The 17,115-nt window shown below is 53.8% G+C and overlaps 1 protein-coding gene across 4 annotated transcripts; it reads left to right on the top strand.

The window, feature by feature from the left end:
* Positions 1 to 534: 534 nt before the first annotated feature.
* On the top strand, positions 535 to 17,081 carry RHOG (ras homolog family member G). Of its 4 annotated transcripts, none has more exons than XM_058185300.1 (3): positions 535 to 689; positions 11,628 to 11,857; positions 14,441 to 17,081. In XM_058185300.1, exon 3 carries the CDS (start codon positions 14,476 to 14,478, stop codon positions 15,049 to 15,051), a length of 576 nt encoding a protein of 191 aa, XP_058041283.1. In that variant the 5' UTR covers positions 535 to 689; positions 11,628 to 11,857; positions 14,441 to 14,475; the 3' UTR covers positions 15,052 to 17,081. The 4 variants fall into 4 exon arrangements, with proteins under 4 accessions (XP_058041283.1, XP_058041285.1, XP_058041282.1 ...); XM_058185299.1 differs by lacking the exon at positions 535 to 689 and adding an exon at positions 1,133 to 1,339; XM_058185302.1 differs by lacking the exons at positions 535 to 689; positions 11,628 to 11,857 and adding an exon at positions 1,126 to 1,339.
* The last annotated feature ends 34 nt before the right edge of the window (positions 17,082 to 17,115 follow it).

Raw genomic sequence — 17,115 nt, 5'->3', positions numbered from 1 at the left:
CCTCTTATCTTTTACATGTTTGACAAACTAAATAAATAAAATAAACCCTGGACGGCTCCCAAGCAAAGATTAAAAGACATATAAAATTATTTTCAAAACTATAAAACACAACCAGTTAAAGCATAAAACATGAAAACCAACAAACACTTGGCACCCATCACTGCTAAGGTTCCAACCTCTGGTCATCTCCCAGCACTTGGGGGAAAGCCCCGTCTTTAAGGCCTTAAAGGAAGAGGCCGAACTTGGGGACGGGGTGGGGAGAAGTGGTCTATGGGGCGGGGACTGCCACGGAAAAGGCACCTTCCCAGCTCCCATCAGATGGCAATATTTAGGGGAAGGGACTAGGAATGTGCCCACCCTCTCTGGCCAGATAGGTCTGGCCCACGTCCTTAGGGAAAAGCAGCCCTACAGGTAGCCTGGCCCTATAAGATGTGGGGCTTCGAAAGTGCTGAGGCTGGGAAATCCCTGCAGCAGGACTAAGTGTGTCGGGGGGAGGCCAAATGACTAGCTCTGCAGGCGCCTCCCGTAGGAAGCGGGGCTCCTCGATTCGGGGACCCCCAGCTGAAGGCTCGGGATAGCGCCCTGCAGGCGAGGCTTCTCTGCGCTGGCGGGGCGTCTGTGCCTCGTGCCGGCAAAGCAGTCGCTAGACTGGAGCCGCCCGTCACGAAGCCGGCGGCAACGCAAACAACGTAAGCCCCCTGCAAAGGCCGAAAGCCCCGGGAAGAGGAAAGGCCAGCAGCGTGCGGAATAACAGATTAACAGAGTTGGAAGCGACCTTGGAGGTCATCTAGTCTAACCCCCAACAGAGCCGGGCCGGGCCGCGCGGCGGGAGGGAAGGGACGCGCCGCTTCCCCAGCCTTGGCCTGCAGAGCGGGGAGGCTGCTCCTTGCGCCCCAGCCAGGCGGAGGGAGGGAAGGAGGCGCGATCCGTTCCCCCGCCTCCTTCCAGAGACCCCGACGGGGCAAGGCGGGCAGCAGCCCCGCTTGGCTTGCCTTGCTTTTAAGGGATGGGGGGGCAACTTCTCTGGAGGCGGCAGAGACTTTGGCTCACCCAGCCCAGCCCAGCCCAGCCCAGCCCGTGGGGCATAGAATCCCGGGAGCCCCGAAGCCAAGACGGGGCCGGGTGGCGGGGCGTCTCCGCCTGCCGCCGTTCCGCCCCGAGCCCGGTAGCTCCCCTCCTTCCTTCCCTCCCTGCCCGGGGCGGAGGCGGCGGGAAAGTTCCCCGTCGGTGGGGCGCCCCGCCTCGCGCACTTCCTCCGGCCGCGCACACTTCCTCTTGCGCGCCGCCCGGGAGCATCGCTGCCGCCGCCCGCCCGCTCGCTCGCTCGCCATGAGCCCAGGTGGGTCTCGCCTCGCCCGCCGCGCTGCCCCCGCAGGCCGGCCGGGACCCCCGCGCCCGCCTCCTGCCTGGCGCCCCGGGCGGGGACGGAGCCGAGCGCGCCTGCCGGCCCGGCCAGCGCAGCAGCTGCGCCTCCTTGGCCCGGGCTCCTAAGGACAGGCGGTGGAGGGAGGTGGCCGTCAGGGCCCTCCATCGTGGCTCCCCCCCCTCCCCGGCCGCCCTTGAAGGGGCCGCTTTCCACCGGCTCAGAAAGGGGGGGGGGTCCCGGAGGACACCGGCCCCCTTCATGCGCGCCCGTCCTTGGCGGAGGGTCGCCGGGGCGCTTTGCTTCTCCCGGAGAAGCCGCTTCATTCTGAGCTCTGAATCTAACCCCGTTGGAGCCCAATCGTGGCTTAGGCGGCCCCGGACTTGGCGCCCCCGGGATCGCCCACCGCCCGCCTTTGGAGCCGCTCGGATGAGGAAGGCAGCCGGGCACTGAAAGCCCCCTCCGTCCGTCCTCCCCACTTGAGTTGCGGTAGACTGGCCTGGCGCAGGGAGGCTCGATTCCTGCTCCAAAGCGACGCCCTTACCCACCTTTATTTGGGGCGTAAATACAAAGGTTGCGCCTCTTTCCTTTGAGGGTCCCCTTCCGCCTCCGGACTCGCTCTTTCCCGGCAGAACGAGGGGGGCCGAGGGTGGAGCCGCGGTGGAAGAGCCCCTTTCTTGGGCGGGCTGGCAATGGCAGGTGGGAGGCCAAGCCGGGAGGTGAGATTCAGAGGGGAGGGAGGCCGCCTCTTTCGACCGGAGCAGGAGTTGAATTAGGACTCTCAAATCCCAAAGGCGCCCAAAATCTGGTCATCCTCCCATGATACAGGATCTGATGGGGCTGAGGGATATTGGGGGGAGGGACCCGCTTGCAGGGATGCTGCTTTAGTGGAGCAGCTTTGGACTTCAGAAAGCGCCCCCCCCCAGCAGCTGGAAGCAATTGGGGAGGGGGGAAAGCTACAGCATAACAGAGTTGGAAGGAACCTTGGAGGTCTTCTAGTCTAACCCCCTGCTCAAGCAGGAGATCCTGTTCCATTTCAGACAAAAAGGTGCCCCCACCTCTCCGTTTCCATATTACTCTGTTCCCATATAGGGAAATTGGGGGCAAGGGGGGGTCACATCTAGGCTGGTGCCTTCCTCCCAGCCCCCCTCCATTTCCCAGTGTGGATGGTGCCCTTTAGCTCTTCCTGGGCCCCTGAAGGAGGATGGGCAGCAGAGTCTCACAGAATGTGGGAGGTTTCCCTCCCCGTTTAACCATGCTGGCTAGATGCTGGCTAACCTTTGCCTTTTCCTAAGACATCCTCCCTTCACAACCCCCCCCCCGCCACAAACTGAAAATGCTGAGTTGCGTTTTCCATCCCTCTTTGGGGAGGCTGCCTGTCAAAGCCCGAAGTTCCTTTTCTGGACTTCCCCATAGCTGAGACCCACTGTCTGGAGGGGCCTCCTTCCTCCTGCTTGGGAGACAGGTTCTCATGGCTGCCCGTTTGCTTCACGCCTGCCTCACCCAGGGAGGAATCAAAGTCCTGGGGTCCCTTGCAGTATCCCACAAAGATGGGGGGGGTCCCTTCTGAGAATCTCTCTCCAGTGTTTGTGGGTGGGTGGGCTAGTGGTATCATTGAAAGAGTGCAAAGAAGAGCAACAATGATGATGAGGGGACTGGAGGCTAAAACATGCGATGAACGGTTGCAGGAACTGGGCAGGTCTAGTCTAGTGAAGAGAAGGACCAGGGGAGACAGGATAGCAGCCTTCCAATATTTGAGGGGCTGCTACAGAGAGGAGGAAGGGGGTCAAGCTATTCTCCAAAGCACCCGAAGGCCAGACAAGGGATAATGGATGGAAACTGACCAAGGAGAGATTCAACCTGGAAATAAGGAGGAATTTTCTGACAGGGAGGACAATCAACCCATGGAACAGAAGTTGCCTTCGGAAGTTGTGGGAGCTTCATCCCTGGAGGCTTTCAAGAAGAGACTGGACTGCCACATGTCAGAAATGGTGTAGAGTCTCCTGCTTGGGCAGGGGTTAGACTAGAGGACCTCCAAGGTCCCTTCCACCTCTGTTATTCTGTTCTTGTTCTGCTCAGAATTGATGCATGATATATTAACCTACTCCATTGCACCGCTGTAGAGTTGTCACAATGCCTGCGATGTGGGACAGACCACTGAGATGAGACTGGTATGGTTTTCTGTAGTGCCAATCCAGAGAGAAAGAGATGCCCCCCTCCTCTCATGTAACTCATGTGGGGCCCCTCTTTTCTGCCCCCATCCATCCCCAGTTGCCATATCCAGCCTATCTCCCCAATGTGTCCTCTCAGTCAACCAGCAAAATTCCCTGCAGACTCAGAGTGCCAAAAGGCCTGGGGTCAAGTTGGAGGGGGGGACACAACAGACCAGTGAGTTGCAAAACCAGCCTTGGTTAGTTAGCAATCTGGCTCAGCTCACCCCTCCTGCAAAGGGCTCTTCAGCTGGGATTCCAGGCTTCAGATTACAGATTATCAGAGTTGGAAGGGACCTTGCAGGTCATCTAGTCCAACCCCCTGCTCGAGCAGGAGACCCTACTACACCATTTCTGACAAATGGCTTCCCAGCTTGGGAAAATGGACCCCTCTTGGATGGCACCGTTAGTGGATTGTTTTAGGGTCTTTTTTGCCACAGTTGTTAACTGTGTAACACAGTTGTTCAATTAGTAACATGGTTGTTAAGCGAATCTCCCTTCCTCACTGACTGCTTGTCAGAAGGTCACAAAAAGGGATCATATGACCCCGGGATACTGCGACCGTCATAAATATGAGTCAGTTCCCACGCTTCTGAATTTGGATCCCGTGACCCTGGGATTCCTGCAACAGACATAAGTGTGAAAACGATCCCATGTCAGTTTTTTCAGTGCCATCGTCACTTTGAATGGTCACTAAATGAACTGTTGTAAGTCGAGGTCTACCTGTATCTCTTCACCAAGAACATTTGTGGCGTTTCCCGCTGTGACTTGCAAGCCACTTTCCCTGCTCCCGCTCGCTTTGTGTATACCCGGCCCTGCTTCGTTTTTAAAAGGTCCTGTAAAACAGATCAATATCCAGCAAAACAGCCGGATTCTCTGTCAACGAAAGCCATAAAAAGAGCTGATGTCATTATCAGGATGGAGTGACCTTCTCTGTCCTGAAGGCCCTCGGCTGCCTCCTCCTCTCCATCCTCCACCTCTCCTTTCCTCCTCTCTTTTTCTCCTTTCTTCCTCATCTCCTCCTTTCTTCCTTCTCCTCTTCCTCCTCCTTTTGTTCTCCTCCTCCTTCAGGAAGCCCCCGCCTGGCAGGATCCTCCTTCCATCCTAACTCCTGAACCCGAGGCCCGCATTTATCCCAGCCTCAAATGGCCCGTCCTGATTCTAGCTAAACTGGGAAGAGAACGAAGACTGCTGCTTGTGACTTCCAAGCCTTGGATGTCAGCAGCCCAAAGAGCTGCTTGATATGGGAATTCCAGCACAGGGGGGTCGGGGGGGGACAGCTTTGTGTCCCTGGCTGGCCCCACGCACGTTCCCTTCCCCCCCCCAGCTCCCCCATAATGGAGTCTTGCAGATTTGGGCCCTGGGGGCTCTGGGCTCTGTAAATGGTTTGTAAATCCTCGGTTATAACTTAGGGTAGCATCCTTCTCCTGGGGAGGGAAGGGGCTTTGGGGGGGGATGCCCAGTGCATTCAGGCACCCCCAGGGCTGCCCCCATGGGAACAAAACGGGGTCTTGACTGGTTTGGTTGCCTTTAGCAACTCAGATTTCTTGGGGCCAAAAACCGCCCGGATCCCCCTTTGCTCAGAGTCTGAGCGCTGTGTTTGGCTGTGGGAGCGGATGGTCAAGGATTGGGGCAGCTGTCCATGCTTTGAGGGGTGCCACCTGAAGGTCAAAGGTTGTGCTCGGGATCCCAAAGTAATTGCAGTGTTTAAGAGGCAGAAAGGAGGGGATGATTCAGCACAAGACCAAACGACTTTCCTCTGTGCAATGAAGGGAAAAAAGACCCTGGTGGGTTTTGGCCCCAGACTTACTGGCTCCTGTTTGACATGTGGGGGGGGAGAATGTCTGTGGTTATCGGGGAAAGGCCCAGGGGACACCCCCCCCCCTCTCTCTGCCTGAAAAAGGTGGCTGGGCACCTGGATTAGTCCCGAGCAGCTTTGGGGGTCTCCTTCCCCAGGCTCAGGAGGCCTCCTGCCAAGTTCTCCCCTTGGGCTTGCCAGGAGAATTGGGTCCGAGGAGGAGGAAGATTGTGGGGTCCTCGGTGCTGTCTGAGCTTGGCTATTTTCTTGCAAACATTTAATTACCTGACTGGGGAACATCATCAGTGCTGAAGGGAGTGGGATTTGCTCTCTGCTGATATACGAATGGGTTGCCCTGTCAGTGTTGGGAGGGGGTGTTCTTGGTCTTTCTTTGGTTAGGTTGTTGAGAGAGCAAGACCCCTCCCTTCTAGCACTGATGATGTTTCCTAGTTGGGTCATGAAAGGTCTGCAGGAAAACAATCACGCTGAAAGGGGGAGGAGGAGGAGGAGGAGGCTGTGGCCTCGTTGGTGCTCCCTGCCCTGGGCTCTTGTCTTGGGGACGTTTCATGACCCAACTAGGTAACATCATCAGTGATAGGCTGAGCTTGGAACCCAGAAACTGCCAATCAGTCCGGAGAAGAGCTGGCCTCTGCCACTCCGGGAGGGGAAGCTGCGTAGCCACCACATTTGCGTGGCCCCAAAGGTGTGGCAAGAGAGAAGGGGCTGTTCGTCTTGCGCCATGTCAAACAGATCCTGATGACTCAGGTTCCTGGCAAGGGAAGACAAAGGCGTTTGTGTGTGTGGGGCTCGGCCCCCTTTGCATAGCATTTGCACATAGCTGCAGCCTTTGCGTAAGGGGGAGGGGGCAGAGGAGGAACCGCCCTAAAGGCAGGCGGGGATCCCAGAATTGAGAATTGCAGCACTTTTTCAGGGACCCTCGTTCACACCCTCTCCCCACAACAGGCCTTCTGCCATGGGTTGCCTGAGCTCATCTAGTCCAACCCATCATTCCACCAGCATTGGTGTTCAGCACCTTCGAAAGCCTCCACCTTCACCCTGGGCCGGCTGTGCCACCCCTTCAGAGCTCATGAAAGGATCTGGGGAAGCTTGTTGATCTCTGAGCTTGATTATTTTCATGCAGACATTTCATGACCCAAATAGGTGATATCATCAGTGCTGGAAGGGAGGAGGTTTGGTTTCTCCTTTACAGCATTGATGTTACCGAGCTGGGTCATGAAATGTCTGCAAGAAAACAACCAACCTCAGAGCGCACCAAGGATCTTCCTCTTCCTCCTTCTCCTCTCTTTGAGATTGTTTTCTTACAGACATTTCATGACCCAACTAGGTAACATCAACCGTGCTAGAAGGGAGAAACCAAACCCCACTTCCTTCAAGCATTGATGGTGTTACTTAGCTGGGTCATGAAACTTTTGCAAGAAAATAGCCAACCCCAGAGAGCACCAAGGACCTTCTCCTCCTATCCATAACCCTTCCTCCCTTATAGCACTGATGAGATTACCTAGTTGGGTCTGCCAAAAACCAGCCCAGCTCAGAGGGCACCAAGGACCCCACAGTTCACTCCTGAGCTACAATGTTCTCTTCTATTCCTGCCAAGGATTCTTCTAGGGGTTCTCTGTGAGACCCCCAAACTTGCAGAGATATTGGAAGCAGCCTGGCTTGGCCACTCTGGGCTCCGGCCTCATTTCTGCTAAGCATTCAGAGAAGCCGGCACTGTTGGTGAAGTTGGGCAAGAGACTCTGAGCCACTCCGGAAGCAGACTCGGGCAGGGCCTCCTGGGGGTGGGGGGGAGGGTCCTGCACGTGCATTGCAAAAGCGCCTCTTGGCTGCACCACCCGGGAAGAAGTCGGGAGTCATGAGCTCCCTGCACAGGAAGAGGAAGGGATGGTGAGGCGTTGGGCTGAGACTTTGGCCGGCCCTGGAGATTTGGAGAAAGGAAGGCTCTGCTCTGGCCTGGAGCAGGCAGGCCTTTATGGGGAAGGGGGCTCCTCCAGAGCCCACCCTAGAAGGAATTGGGATCTGCCAGGGATCGAGTGCTGGCAGGTGGCAGGAAGATCTGCCCTCCCCCCCTCCATGGCATCTGGGGACACTGAGTCACAGGGAGGAGGTCAGGTTCAAACTGAAAACGAGTCAGCGGGGCATCAGGCACTATTAAATTGGTTAATTGATGAAATTTACATCACCTCAATCCAACTGGACGCTGGCCCCCCTTGCAATATCGGGGTGTAAGTAGTCCTCGACTTACAACCATTCATTTAGTGACCGGATGAAATTACAATGGCACTGAAAAAAGGATTTAGGACCGGACTTATGGTTTGAGTTCCGTGCAACCATTTCGTCACCATTCGAGGAGACGTCGTCAGTGAGCTTTGAGTTGTGTTCATCTGTCTGAGCACCGGCCTTTCGGTGCCTTTTGATGGGATGCCAATCGGTGCCTCTTGTTTGTTCTGAATCATGGATTGATTTCGGACAGACGAGCACAATTCAAAGCGCACCGACGTCTCCTCAAATGGCGACGAAATGTGGGCACGACTCTCTTAACCACCACCTTGCTTAGCAGCAGGAATTCTGGTCTCCGTTGTGGTTGTAAGTCAAGGACTCCCTGTATAGGAAATAGTAATGGAGAGCAGACCGTAAAAGCCGAGTCCTCCCATGGCCATCAGCCCTGAAAAGGTGGCTCCTAACTGCCTGGAGGGACACGGGGGGGGGGGGAGCTCTCTAGCCCCAGGTCACTCTGTGCATGGACAGCAGCCCAACCCTCAATGCAGAGCGCGCCTTCTGTCCAGAGCAGAGCCTCTCTCTATATTTACAGAATAAGAATTGGAGGTCCTCTAGTCCAACCCTCTGCTCAAGCAGGAGACCCTGCAGCATGTCAGACGAGGGGCTGTCCAGTCTCTTCTTCAAAACCTCCAGTGATGCAGGACCCAAACTTCTGGAGGGAAGCAGTTCCACTGGTTAAATTTCTCCTTAGTTCTAAGTTGCTTCTCTCCTTGATTAGTTTCCACCCGTTGCTTCTGGTCCTGCCCGCTGGTGCTTTGCAGAATAGGTGGGAAACCCCCCCCCTTCTTCTTTGTGGCAGCCCCTCAAATACTGGAAGACTGCTATCATGCCTCCCTTAGTCCTTCTTTTCATCAAACTAGATATTCCCAGTTCCTGCATCCGTTCTTCATGTTTTAGCCTCTAGTCCCCTCATCCTCTTTGTTGCTCTTCTCTGCACTCTTTCTAGAGTCTCCACAACCTTTTTTATATCACGATGAACAAAGTTGGATGCAGAATTCCAAGTGTGGCCTTTCCAAGGCCTTGTTACCACTTCCCTTGATCTTGACTCTCTCTGTCTGTTGATGCAGCCTAGGATTGGCCTTTTTGGCAGCTGCTGGCTCATAATTAAAGGATTGTCCACTGGGACTCCCAGACCCCTCTCCCAGTTACTACTACTGAGCCAGGTACCACATATACGGTATCTGTACTACACCGAATAGACTACAAGCCTTCGGTTTTTCATGCCCAAGTGTAAATCCTGACTTTTCTCACCACTGAGAAAAGGATCCCCGGGCCCAGTGCTTCAAGGAGGGCTCCCTCCTTCGCCAATGATGGGTGGATGGGTGTGGTGGTGGTGGTGGTGGGGGGGCTTCCATTTTGATTTCCTGCCTGGGGCACCAAGCCGTCTTCAGCTGCCCCAGTGTGGCTGGCTTCCTGTTTAGATTTCTGCAAGCTGCTCTTCACTTCCGCTTCTTTCTCTCAGCGAGGAGGAGCACCACGCCCGCCCTTGGGCCCTTCCTCCGCAGATGTGATGGGAGGGGGTGGGGGGAGCAACTGGGGGGTGTCCTCCCTCCCTCCCTCTTTGGGGCCCAAAGGTTGAGTATGAGAGCGTGTCACTGGTAGCCCCTCTTCTGACTTTCCCAATGAATAAAAAGCAGAAGTTTTTGTGAAGAGCGACTTGTTCCATGAGAAGCTGCCTCTCCCCAAAACTTTGGCCTTTTAGTAAAATATACAGGTAGTCCTTGAGTTACGACTGTAATTGAGCACAAAATTTCCATTGGTAATTGAGACAGTTGTTGGGTGAGTTTTGCGCCATTTTACGACCTTTCTTGCCACATGGTTGTTAAGGGAATCCGGCTTCCCTCATTGACTTTGCTTGGGAGAAGGTTGCAAAAGGGGATCCTGTGACCCTGGGACACTGCGACCGTCATAAATACGAGTCAGTTTCCAAGCGGTTGGATTTGGAGTTGTGGGGATGCTGTAATGGTCATTAGTGTGAAAAATGGTCCCCTTTTCCAATTGTAACTTTGAACAGTCCCTAAATGAAAGACTGTAAATCGAGGACTTCTGAAGTTGTTGAGAAATGGGCCTCCTAGAGGTCTGCTGCTGTCTTGTCCCATAGCGCCAGTAGAGGGAAGGAATGGCCCCACCATGCTCAGCAGCCTTTCCGTGAGAGACAGACTGGGGAGGGAAGCCTGAGCTCTCAGCCCAGAGCAGCCTGTGGACCCCCCCGGGGTTATGGGGAGCTGGTGCAAGTGGGGTGTTCGGGAAAGCAAAGCCCCACCGACTCTTCTTCCTAGAAATAGAGACTCTGGCACTTCTCTTGGCTGAAGGCAACCGAGAAGGCCCAGGGGGGACATGAGAGCAGCCTTCCAGTATTTGAGGGGTTGCCACATAGAAGAGGGGCTCCACCTATCCTCCAAAGCCCCTGAAGGCAGGACAAGAAGCAACGGATGGAAACTAATCAAGGAGAGAAGAAACCTGGAACTGAGGAGAAACTTCCTAACAGGGAGGACAATTAACCTGTCGTGTCCCCCTCCCCCTCCCCCTCTGACGGCCGGGTCTGGGAAGTCTGTCTCAAGCGTGGCCACGAAGCTTCTGCAGCTTTGCCAAATTCCTGTCAGAGTTCTCAGGGCAGGCAGGAATCCAAGGCGTGACTTCAGCAACCAGATGAGACTTTGCCTGACTCAAGGAATGCCAGAAAGCAGATCCTTTATATAGGCCATGGGGTGTGGCTCCATGACTCAGCAGTTATCCAGGCCTGCCCCTCCCTTCCTTTTGCTGACGTTGCCTCTCCATTCTCCAGAAGCGGGGATCCGTCCACTGTGACTTTCCGTCCTCCTGGTCTGCTACCGGCAATTCTAGCACGTGGCTGGCTTCATGCTCACACGCTGTAGGAGGGAGGTTTGCTTGCTCATTCTGTCCGGGCATGGTGCCAGGGCTGGGGGCTGGAGGCATGCCAGGCCGTTCCTCTTCATTATCAGACTCTGGCTCAGATAGCAGGAGATGGGAGGGGCCCAGCTGCGGAGAGGAGGGCGGGCAAGGCACAACATAACCAGTGGAACAGCTGGCCACCAGAAGTGGGTGCTCCAAGACTGGAGGTTTTCAAGGAGCCTGGACGGTCATTTGTCCAGAATGGTATAAGGTCTCCTGCTTGAGCAGGGGGTTGACTAGAAGACCTCCAACGTCCCTTCCAACTCTGTTACTCTATAAAATCCTGTGAATTCTGGTCTTCCGATGGTGCTGCCATCCCTACTGTGACTAAGTCCAGCCATCTTCCTGCTGTTTCTCTTCCTCTTCGTCTTCCTTCCACCTTTGCCACCCTTAGAGGCTTCAGCCTTAGGGAGCTGCGTCTTCACATCCTTTATAGGAAGTGGGGTCATTTGAACTTGGTCATTGATGCTCAAAGGAGATCTCTGGGTTGATTTAATTTGGTTTGTTTTCTTGGCTGACCCTTCCTCCCTTCTCCCCACCCCTTCATTCCTCCCTCCCTCCTTCCCCTTCCTTCCCTCCCTCCCTCCTTCCCCTCCCTTTCCTCCTCCCTCCTCCCATCCCCTTCGTTCGTCCCTCCCTCCCTCCTCCCATCCCTTCCTCCTTCCCCTTCCTTCCCTCCCTCCTTCTCTCTCCCTCCCTTCCTTCCCTGTATCTAGTCATCCAACAAGAACTAACCATCAGCCCCCCAACATTTCCAGAGACATAAATCACTTCCCACAAGTCCTGTGGCACCTTGAAAGCGCACCAATTCATGTGAGAACAGCTAAAGTGATGGCCCCCATCCTCCACCCAGCTTGTAAAAGTCTTACGCTTTAAGCTTTAACCGTCAATTTACTGTAAAACTGTCAGCTCAGACAAACGACACCTCCTGGGAACGCTTACAAATTGATTTCGCATCGCCCACCAAGGCCTGCCACGACAATTCACAGGGAAAGAAAAAGATGACAAAAGCTTTTGCACGTTGTTCTTTTTTTGTTGCAATTAGGAAAGCTTTCTGCAAACGGATTGCGTGAATTTGGCTGCTTTTGAAGGAAGGAGGCTGGGAGGGAGAAAAGAGCTGATCATCAGAAAAGAGCTGATGTAGTTCCCATCTTCAAAAGAGGGAAAAAAACAGATCCAGGAAACTACATACCTATCAGCCTGATCTCGATACCAGGGAAGATTCTGGAAAAGATAATCAAGCAACGAATCACCGAACACCTAGAAGCAAACAAGGTAATAACCAAAAGCCAACATGGGTTTGTCAAAAACAGATCATGCCAGACTAATCTCATTGCATTCTTTGACAAAGTGACAAAATTAGCAGACCAGAGGAATGCTGTCGATATAATTTACTTGGACTTCAGTAAAGCATTTGATAAAGTACACCATAACCTACTACTAGATAAAGTAGAAAAATGTGGGTTAGACAGCACCACCACCAGATGGATTCTTAACTGGCTGACCAACCGCACTCAACGTGTAGTCCTCAACGGAACTACATCCACATGGAGGGAAGTATGCAGTGGAGTACCCCAAGGCTCTGTTTTAGGCCCAGTACTCTTCAACATCTTCATCAATGACTTGGACGAGGGGATAGATGGGGAACTCATCAAATTTGCAGATGACACCAAGCTGGCAGGAATAGCCAACACTCCAGAAGATAGGCTCAAGATACAGAAAGATCTTGACAGATTGAACATTGGGCGCTATCTAACAAAATGAAATTCAACAGTGAAAAAAGTAAGGTTCTACATTTAGGCCAAAAAAACAAAATATACAGGTACCGGATATATGGTATCTTGCTCAATAGTAGTAACTGTGAGAGAGATCTTGGAGTCCTAGTGGACAACCATTTAGATATGAACCAGCAGTGTGCGGCAGCTGCTAAAAAAGCCAACACAGTTCTGGGCTGCATAAACAGAGGGATAGAATCAAAATCACGTGAAGTGTTAATACCACTTTATAATGCCTTGGTAAGGCCACACTTGGACTATTGCATTCAGTTTTGGTCGCCGTGATGTAAAAAAGATGTTGAGATTCTAGAAAGTGCAGAGAAGAGCAACAAAGATGATTAGGGGACTGGAGGCCAAAACATATGAAGAACGGTTGCAGGAACTGGGTATGTCTACTTTAATGAAAAGAAGGACTAGGGGAGACATGATAGCAGCCTTCCAATATCTCAGGGGTTGCCACAAAGAAGAGGGAGTCAGGCTCTTCTCCAAAGCATCTGAGGGTAGAATAAGAAGCAATGGGTGGAAACTGATCAAGGAGAGAAGCAACCTAGAACTAAGGAGAAATTTCCTGACAGAACAATTAATAAGTGGAACAACTTGCCTGCAGAAGTTGTGAATGCTCCAACACTGGAAATTTTTAAGAAAATGTTGGATAGCCATTTGTCTGAAATGGTGTAGGGTTTCCTGCCTGGGCAGGGGGTTGGACTAGAAGACCTCCAAGGTCCCTTCCAACTCTGTTATTCTGTTATGTTATGAGGGCTGCCATCGAGCTGCACAATCTTCCGTTGCTTTGAGAAGAGTCCCTGGGGTGGGCACACCAGGAAAAGCTGGATCAGGCCGCTGTCCAAAATCCAGGAGAGCCGCTTTCAAGATGGACTGGATAGGCTGAGCGAGAACTGATCTGCCATCTCAGTCTAAAGCCAAGTTATCCAACCTTGGCCACTTTTAAGGCTAGGGGACTTCAACTCCCAGAATCCCCCAGCCAACATAACTCAGGGACCAGCTTGGGGTCTCCAAATCCAGCAACTTTTAAGACTTGTGGACTTCAATTCCCAGAATCTCCCAGCCAGCTTTGGGTTGGAGTCCAATTCTGGGAGTTGGAAGTCCACAAGTCTTAAAGTTGCCAAGATTGGACACTGCTGGTCTAACAGTTTGCGGCCACCCCCCCTTTTTTTTTTGGATTTATATCCCGCCCTTCTCCGAAGACTCAGGGCAGCTTTACACTATGTCAGGCAATAGTCTTCATCCATTTGTATAGTATATACAAAGTCAACTTATTGCCCCCCAACAATCTGGGTCCTCATTTTACCTACCTTATAAAGGATGGAAGGCTGAGTCAACCTTGGGCCTGGTGGGACTTGAACCTGCAATATTGCAAGCAGTTGATGTTAATAATAGGCTGCATTAGCCTGTTGCGCCACTAGAGGCCCTTGAATAGATGCCTAGAGATCAGTGGGCAGCCCTGGGCATGGCGGTCATGAGCATTTTTGGTGCCTCCAGGGAGGCAGAGATGAAGAGCAGAGCAAGTCGGGAGGGGCTGTCAGAAATGGTGTAAGGTCTCCTGCTTGGCCGGGGGGGTTGGACTAGATGACCTATAAGGTCCCTTCCGTTAATCTGTAATTTGATGGGGTCACTCACATATATGCAGATAGTCCTCGATTTACGACCGCCAAAATTTACGTTGCTAGGTGAGAAATTTGTTAAATGAGCTTTGCTCCATTTTGAGACTTTCCTTGCCACCGTTCTTAAATGAATCACTGCCGTGGTTGAGTTAGCCACACGGTTGCTAAGTGAATCCGGCTTCCCCATCAACTTCGATCGTCAGAAGGTCGCAAAAGGGAATCCACATGGCCCCTGTGATTGTCATAAATATGAGTCATTTGCTGAGTGTCCAAATTTTGATCACGGGATTGCTGCAACGGTCGTAAGTGTGAAAAACGATCCCAAGTGCCTTTTTTCAGTGCTCTTGTTAACCGCGAATGGTCACTGAAGGTTGTAAATCAAGGACTACCTGTACACACCCACCCCTGTATTCTCCGCCAGCCTCTTCCCAGCGTTTCCCGTTTTTCTGGTTCTCCCGCAGGTCGCTGAGACGGACAGCCCCGGAGAGCCGCCGCAATGCAGAGCATCAAATGCGTGGTGGTGGGCGACGGGGCGGTGGGCAAGACCTGCCTGCTCATCTGCTACACCACCAACGCCTTCCCCAACGAGTACATCCCCACCGTCTTCGACAACTACAGCGCCCAGAACACGGTCGACGGCCGGACCATCAACCTGAACTTGTGGGACACGGCCGGCCAGGAGGAATACGACCGGCTGCGCACCCTCTCCTACCCGCAGACCAACGTCTTCATCATCTGCTTCGCCATCGCCAGCCCACCCTCCTACGAGAACGTCAAGCACAAGTGGTACCCGGAGGTCTGCCACCACTGCCCCGACGTGCCCGTCCTCCTGGTGGGCACCAAGAAAGACCTGCGCAACAACCCGGAGGCCCTGAAGAAGTTGAAGGAACAGAACCAGCTGCCTGTCACCCCCCAGCAGGGCGCCGCCCTTGCCAAGCAGATCCACGCCGTCAAGTACCTGGAGTGCTCGGCCCTCAACCAGGAGGGCATCAAGGAGGTCTTCACCGAAGCCGTCCGGGCTGTCCTCAACCCGGCCCCACCCAAACCCAAGAAGGCCTGCCGGCTGCTTTGAAGGGGGCCCCCCCCTGCCCTCTGCTTATGCCCAGGCGCGCCCTCTCTGCTTGCCCAAACTCTGCTTCCTAGGAAGGCTCAAGGACCAGCCTGCTTGGAGTGCCCGCTCGGGCACGGAGCCTTTTCCCCCAAGGGGGAGCAAAGGCCCGGGTGACTGGTCCTCCACTTACGACCAGACTTCCCTTGGCTAAGAAGTGTGGACGCTAAATAACCTTATTTTGGGGGGCTTTTTTTTGCCACAGTTGTTAAGCAACAGGTACAGCACTTAGCCTTATATTCCACCCCATAGGGCTTTATAATAGTCTGGGGGACGTTTTACAGAGCCAGCGTTATTTAACAAACAAAATAATAGCGTTGGAAGGGACCTTGGAGGTCTTCTAGTCCAACCCGCTGCTCAAGAGGAGACCCAAAATCTGGGTCTTCATTTGACCGACCTCAGAAGGATGGGAGGCTGAGTCAGCCTTGAGCCGGTCAGGATCGAACTCCTGGCAGTGGGCAGAGTCAGCCTGCAATGCTGCACTCTAACCACTGGGCCACCAGGGCTCCACGGTTAAGTGAATCACTGCTGTTCAACGAATCAGGCAGTCGTTAAGCGAATCTGGCGTCCCCCATTGACTTTGCTTGTCAGAAGCCAGCTGAGAAAGTCACGTGACCCCGGGATGCCACAACTGCCTTAAATACACACCAGTGGCCAAGTGCCCGGATTTGGATCAGGCGGCCATGGGGATGCTGGAGTGGTCGTAAGAACAAGGACTGGTCATTAGTCACTTTTTACAGTGCTGTTGCAACTTTGGTCACTAAACGAACGGTGGTAGGTAGAGGACCCCCATCTTTGCAAAGCTTCCTGTTTCCTGGAGGGGATCAAGAAGAGGCGCCCAGAGGCGCTTCTCCAAGAGGCAACTGGACTTTCTTGGGTTTTCCTTGAAGACGTTTCACTGCTTCTCCTCCGAGAAGCTTCATTGGAGCCGTAGTGAAGCATCTACACAGAAGGAAACCACGGACGGTCCAGCTGCCTTTTGGAGAAGCATCTTTGGGGCAACCAGGAACCTCCAGAGACGAAGAAGATGTGCCTCTCCCTGCTCTTCCCGGGCAGAGGTGCCAAGCGATCCACTCTCTCTCGCTCCTGTGACCGCTTGGCAGAAAATCCGCCCCAGGAGAGGGAGGGTGAAGCGGAAGGCAGAGACCTGCCCCGGTCCCTCGCACTCGGTGCCGCCCAGCCGAAGGGTCCCTCAGACTGCAGAGGGAGGCCAGGAGGGCCTTGCAGAATCAAAACATGGCAGAGTTTTGGCAGCTGCCAAGCGAGATGCCCCTTTGGCTGCCTCCTCCTCCTCCTCCTCCTCTTCCACATCCTGTTTACAAAGGAAACGCTCCTCCGTTTTCAGGGCCGGCCGTTCTGCGCTTCCACTGTTTTCCTTTTGCGAAGACTCTGCATGGGCTTTCTACTCCCACGACTCTCCTCCGCCGATGGGTTGGCAGCCTGGGCCTTTTCTCCTTCGCCTTTCACTGCCAGAAGTAATGGGGCATCTCCTGAGCATGTCGAGAGAGATTCCTTCCACGCTGTCACCGAAGACAGCCGGGTTCTGCACACGCTTTGTGTCGAGTGGAAGAAAGAGGATACGCCGGAAGACCCCAAATCCAGACTCTTCCCACCCCCCTTAGTTCAACCACAGCCTCTCTTGGGTTCCTTGGCATGGCCTGGCCATTGGTCGGCTGGGTTCCACCGTCCTAGGGACTAGCAACTTGCTGGAATGGCTTGGAAGTCAGGATTCTCCATGCTCAGGTAGCCTTTCGGACGTTGTGGCTCACAGCCCTCCAGGAGTTTTCTTAATCAGAAAGAGCTCCGGGGGTCTCGCTGCCCAACAGAGGCTTCCTCCTCTTTTTGTCCAGCTCAGCACGTTCTGGAGCAGCGGCCTCGTCAGCCTTTGGCCTGGAAGACTTGGGGGGGTGGGGGGCTCACCCTGTGGTGATTTTCCTGCACCAGGGTCTTTTTGTCACACACACACAAACACCCCCAATAAAGGTGGCAACTTCCCACATGTCTTTCAGGCTCCTTCTCAGGCTGGTG

The sequence above is a fragment of the Ahaetulla prasina genome, chromosome 5 (assembly GCF_028640845.1).
Source record: "Ahaetulla prasina isolate Xishuangbanna chromosome 5, ASM2864084v1, whole genome shotgun sequence".
In the NCBI taxonomy this organism is placed as follows: Eukaryota; Metazoa; Chordata; class Lepidosauria; order Squamata; family Colubridae; genus Ahaetulla; species Ahaetulla prasina.
The sequence above is the reverse complement of the archived record's forward strand: the minus strand, read 5'-3'. Positions and strand labels throughout refer to the sequence as shown.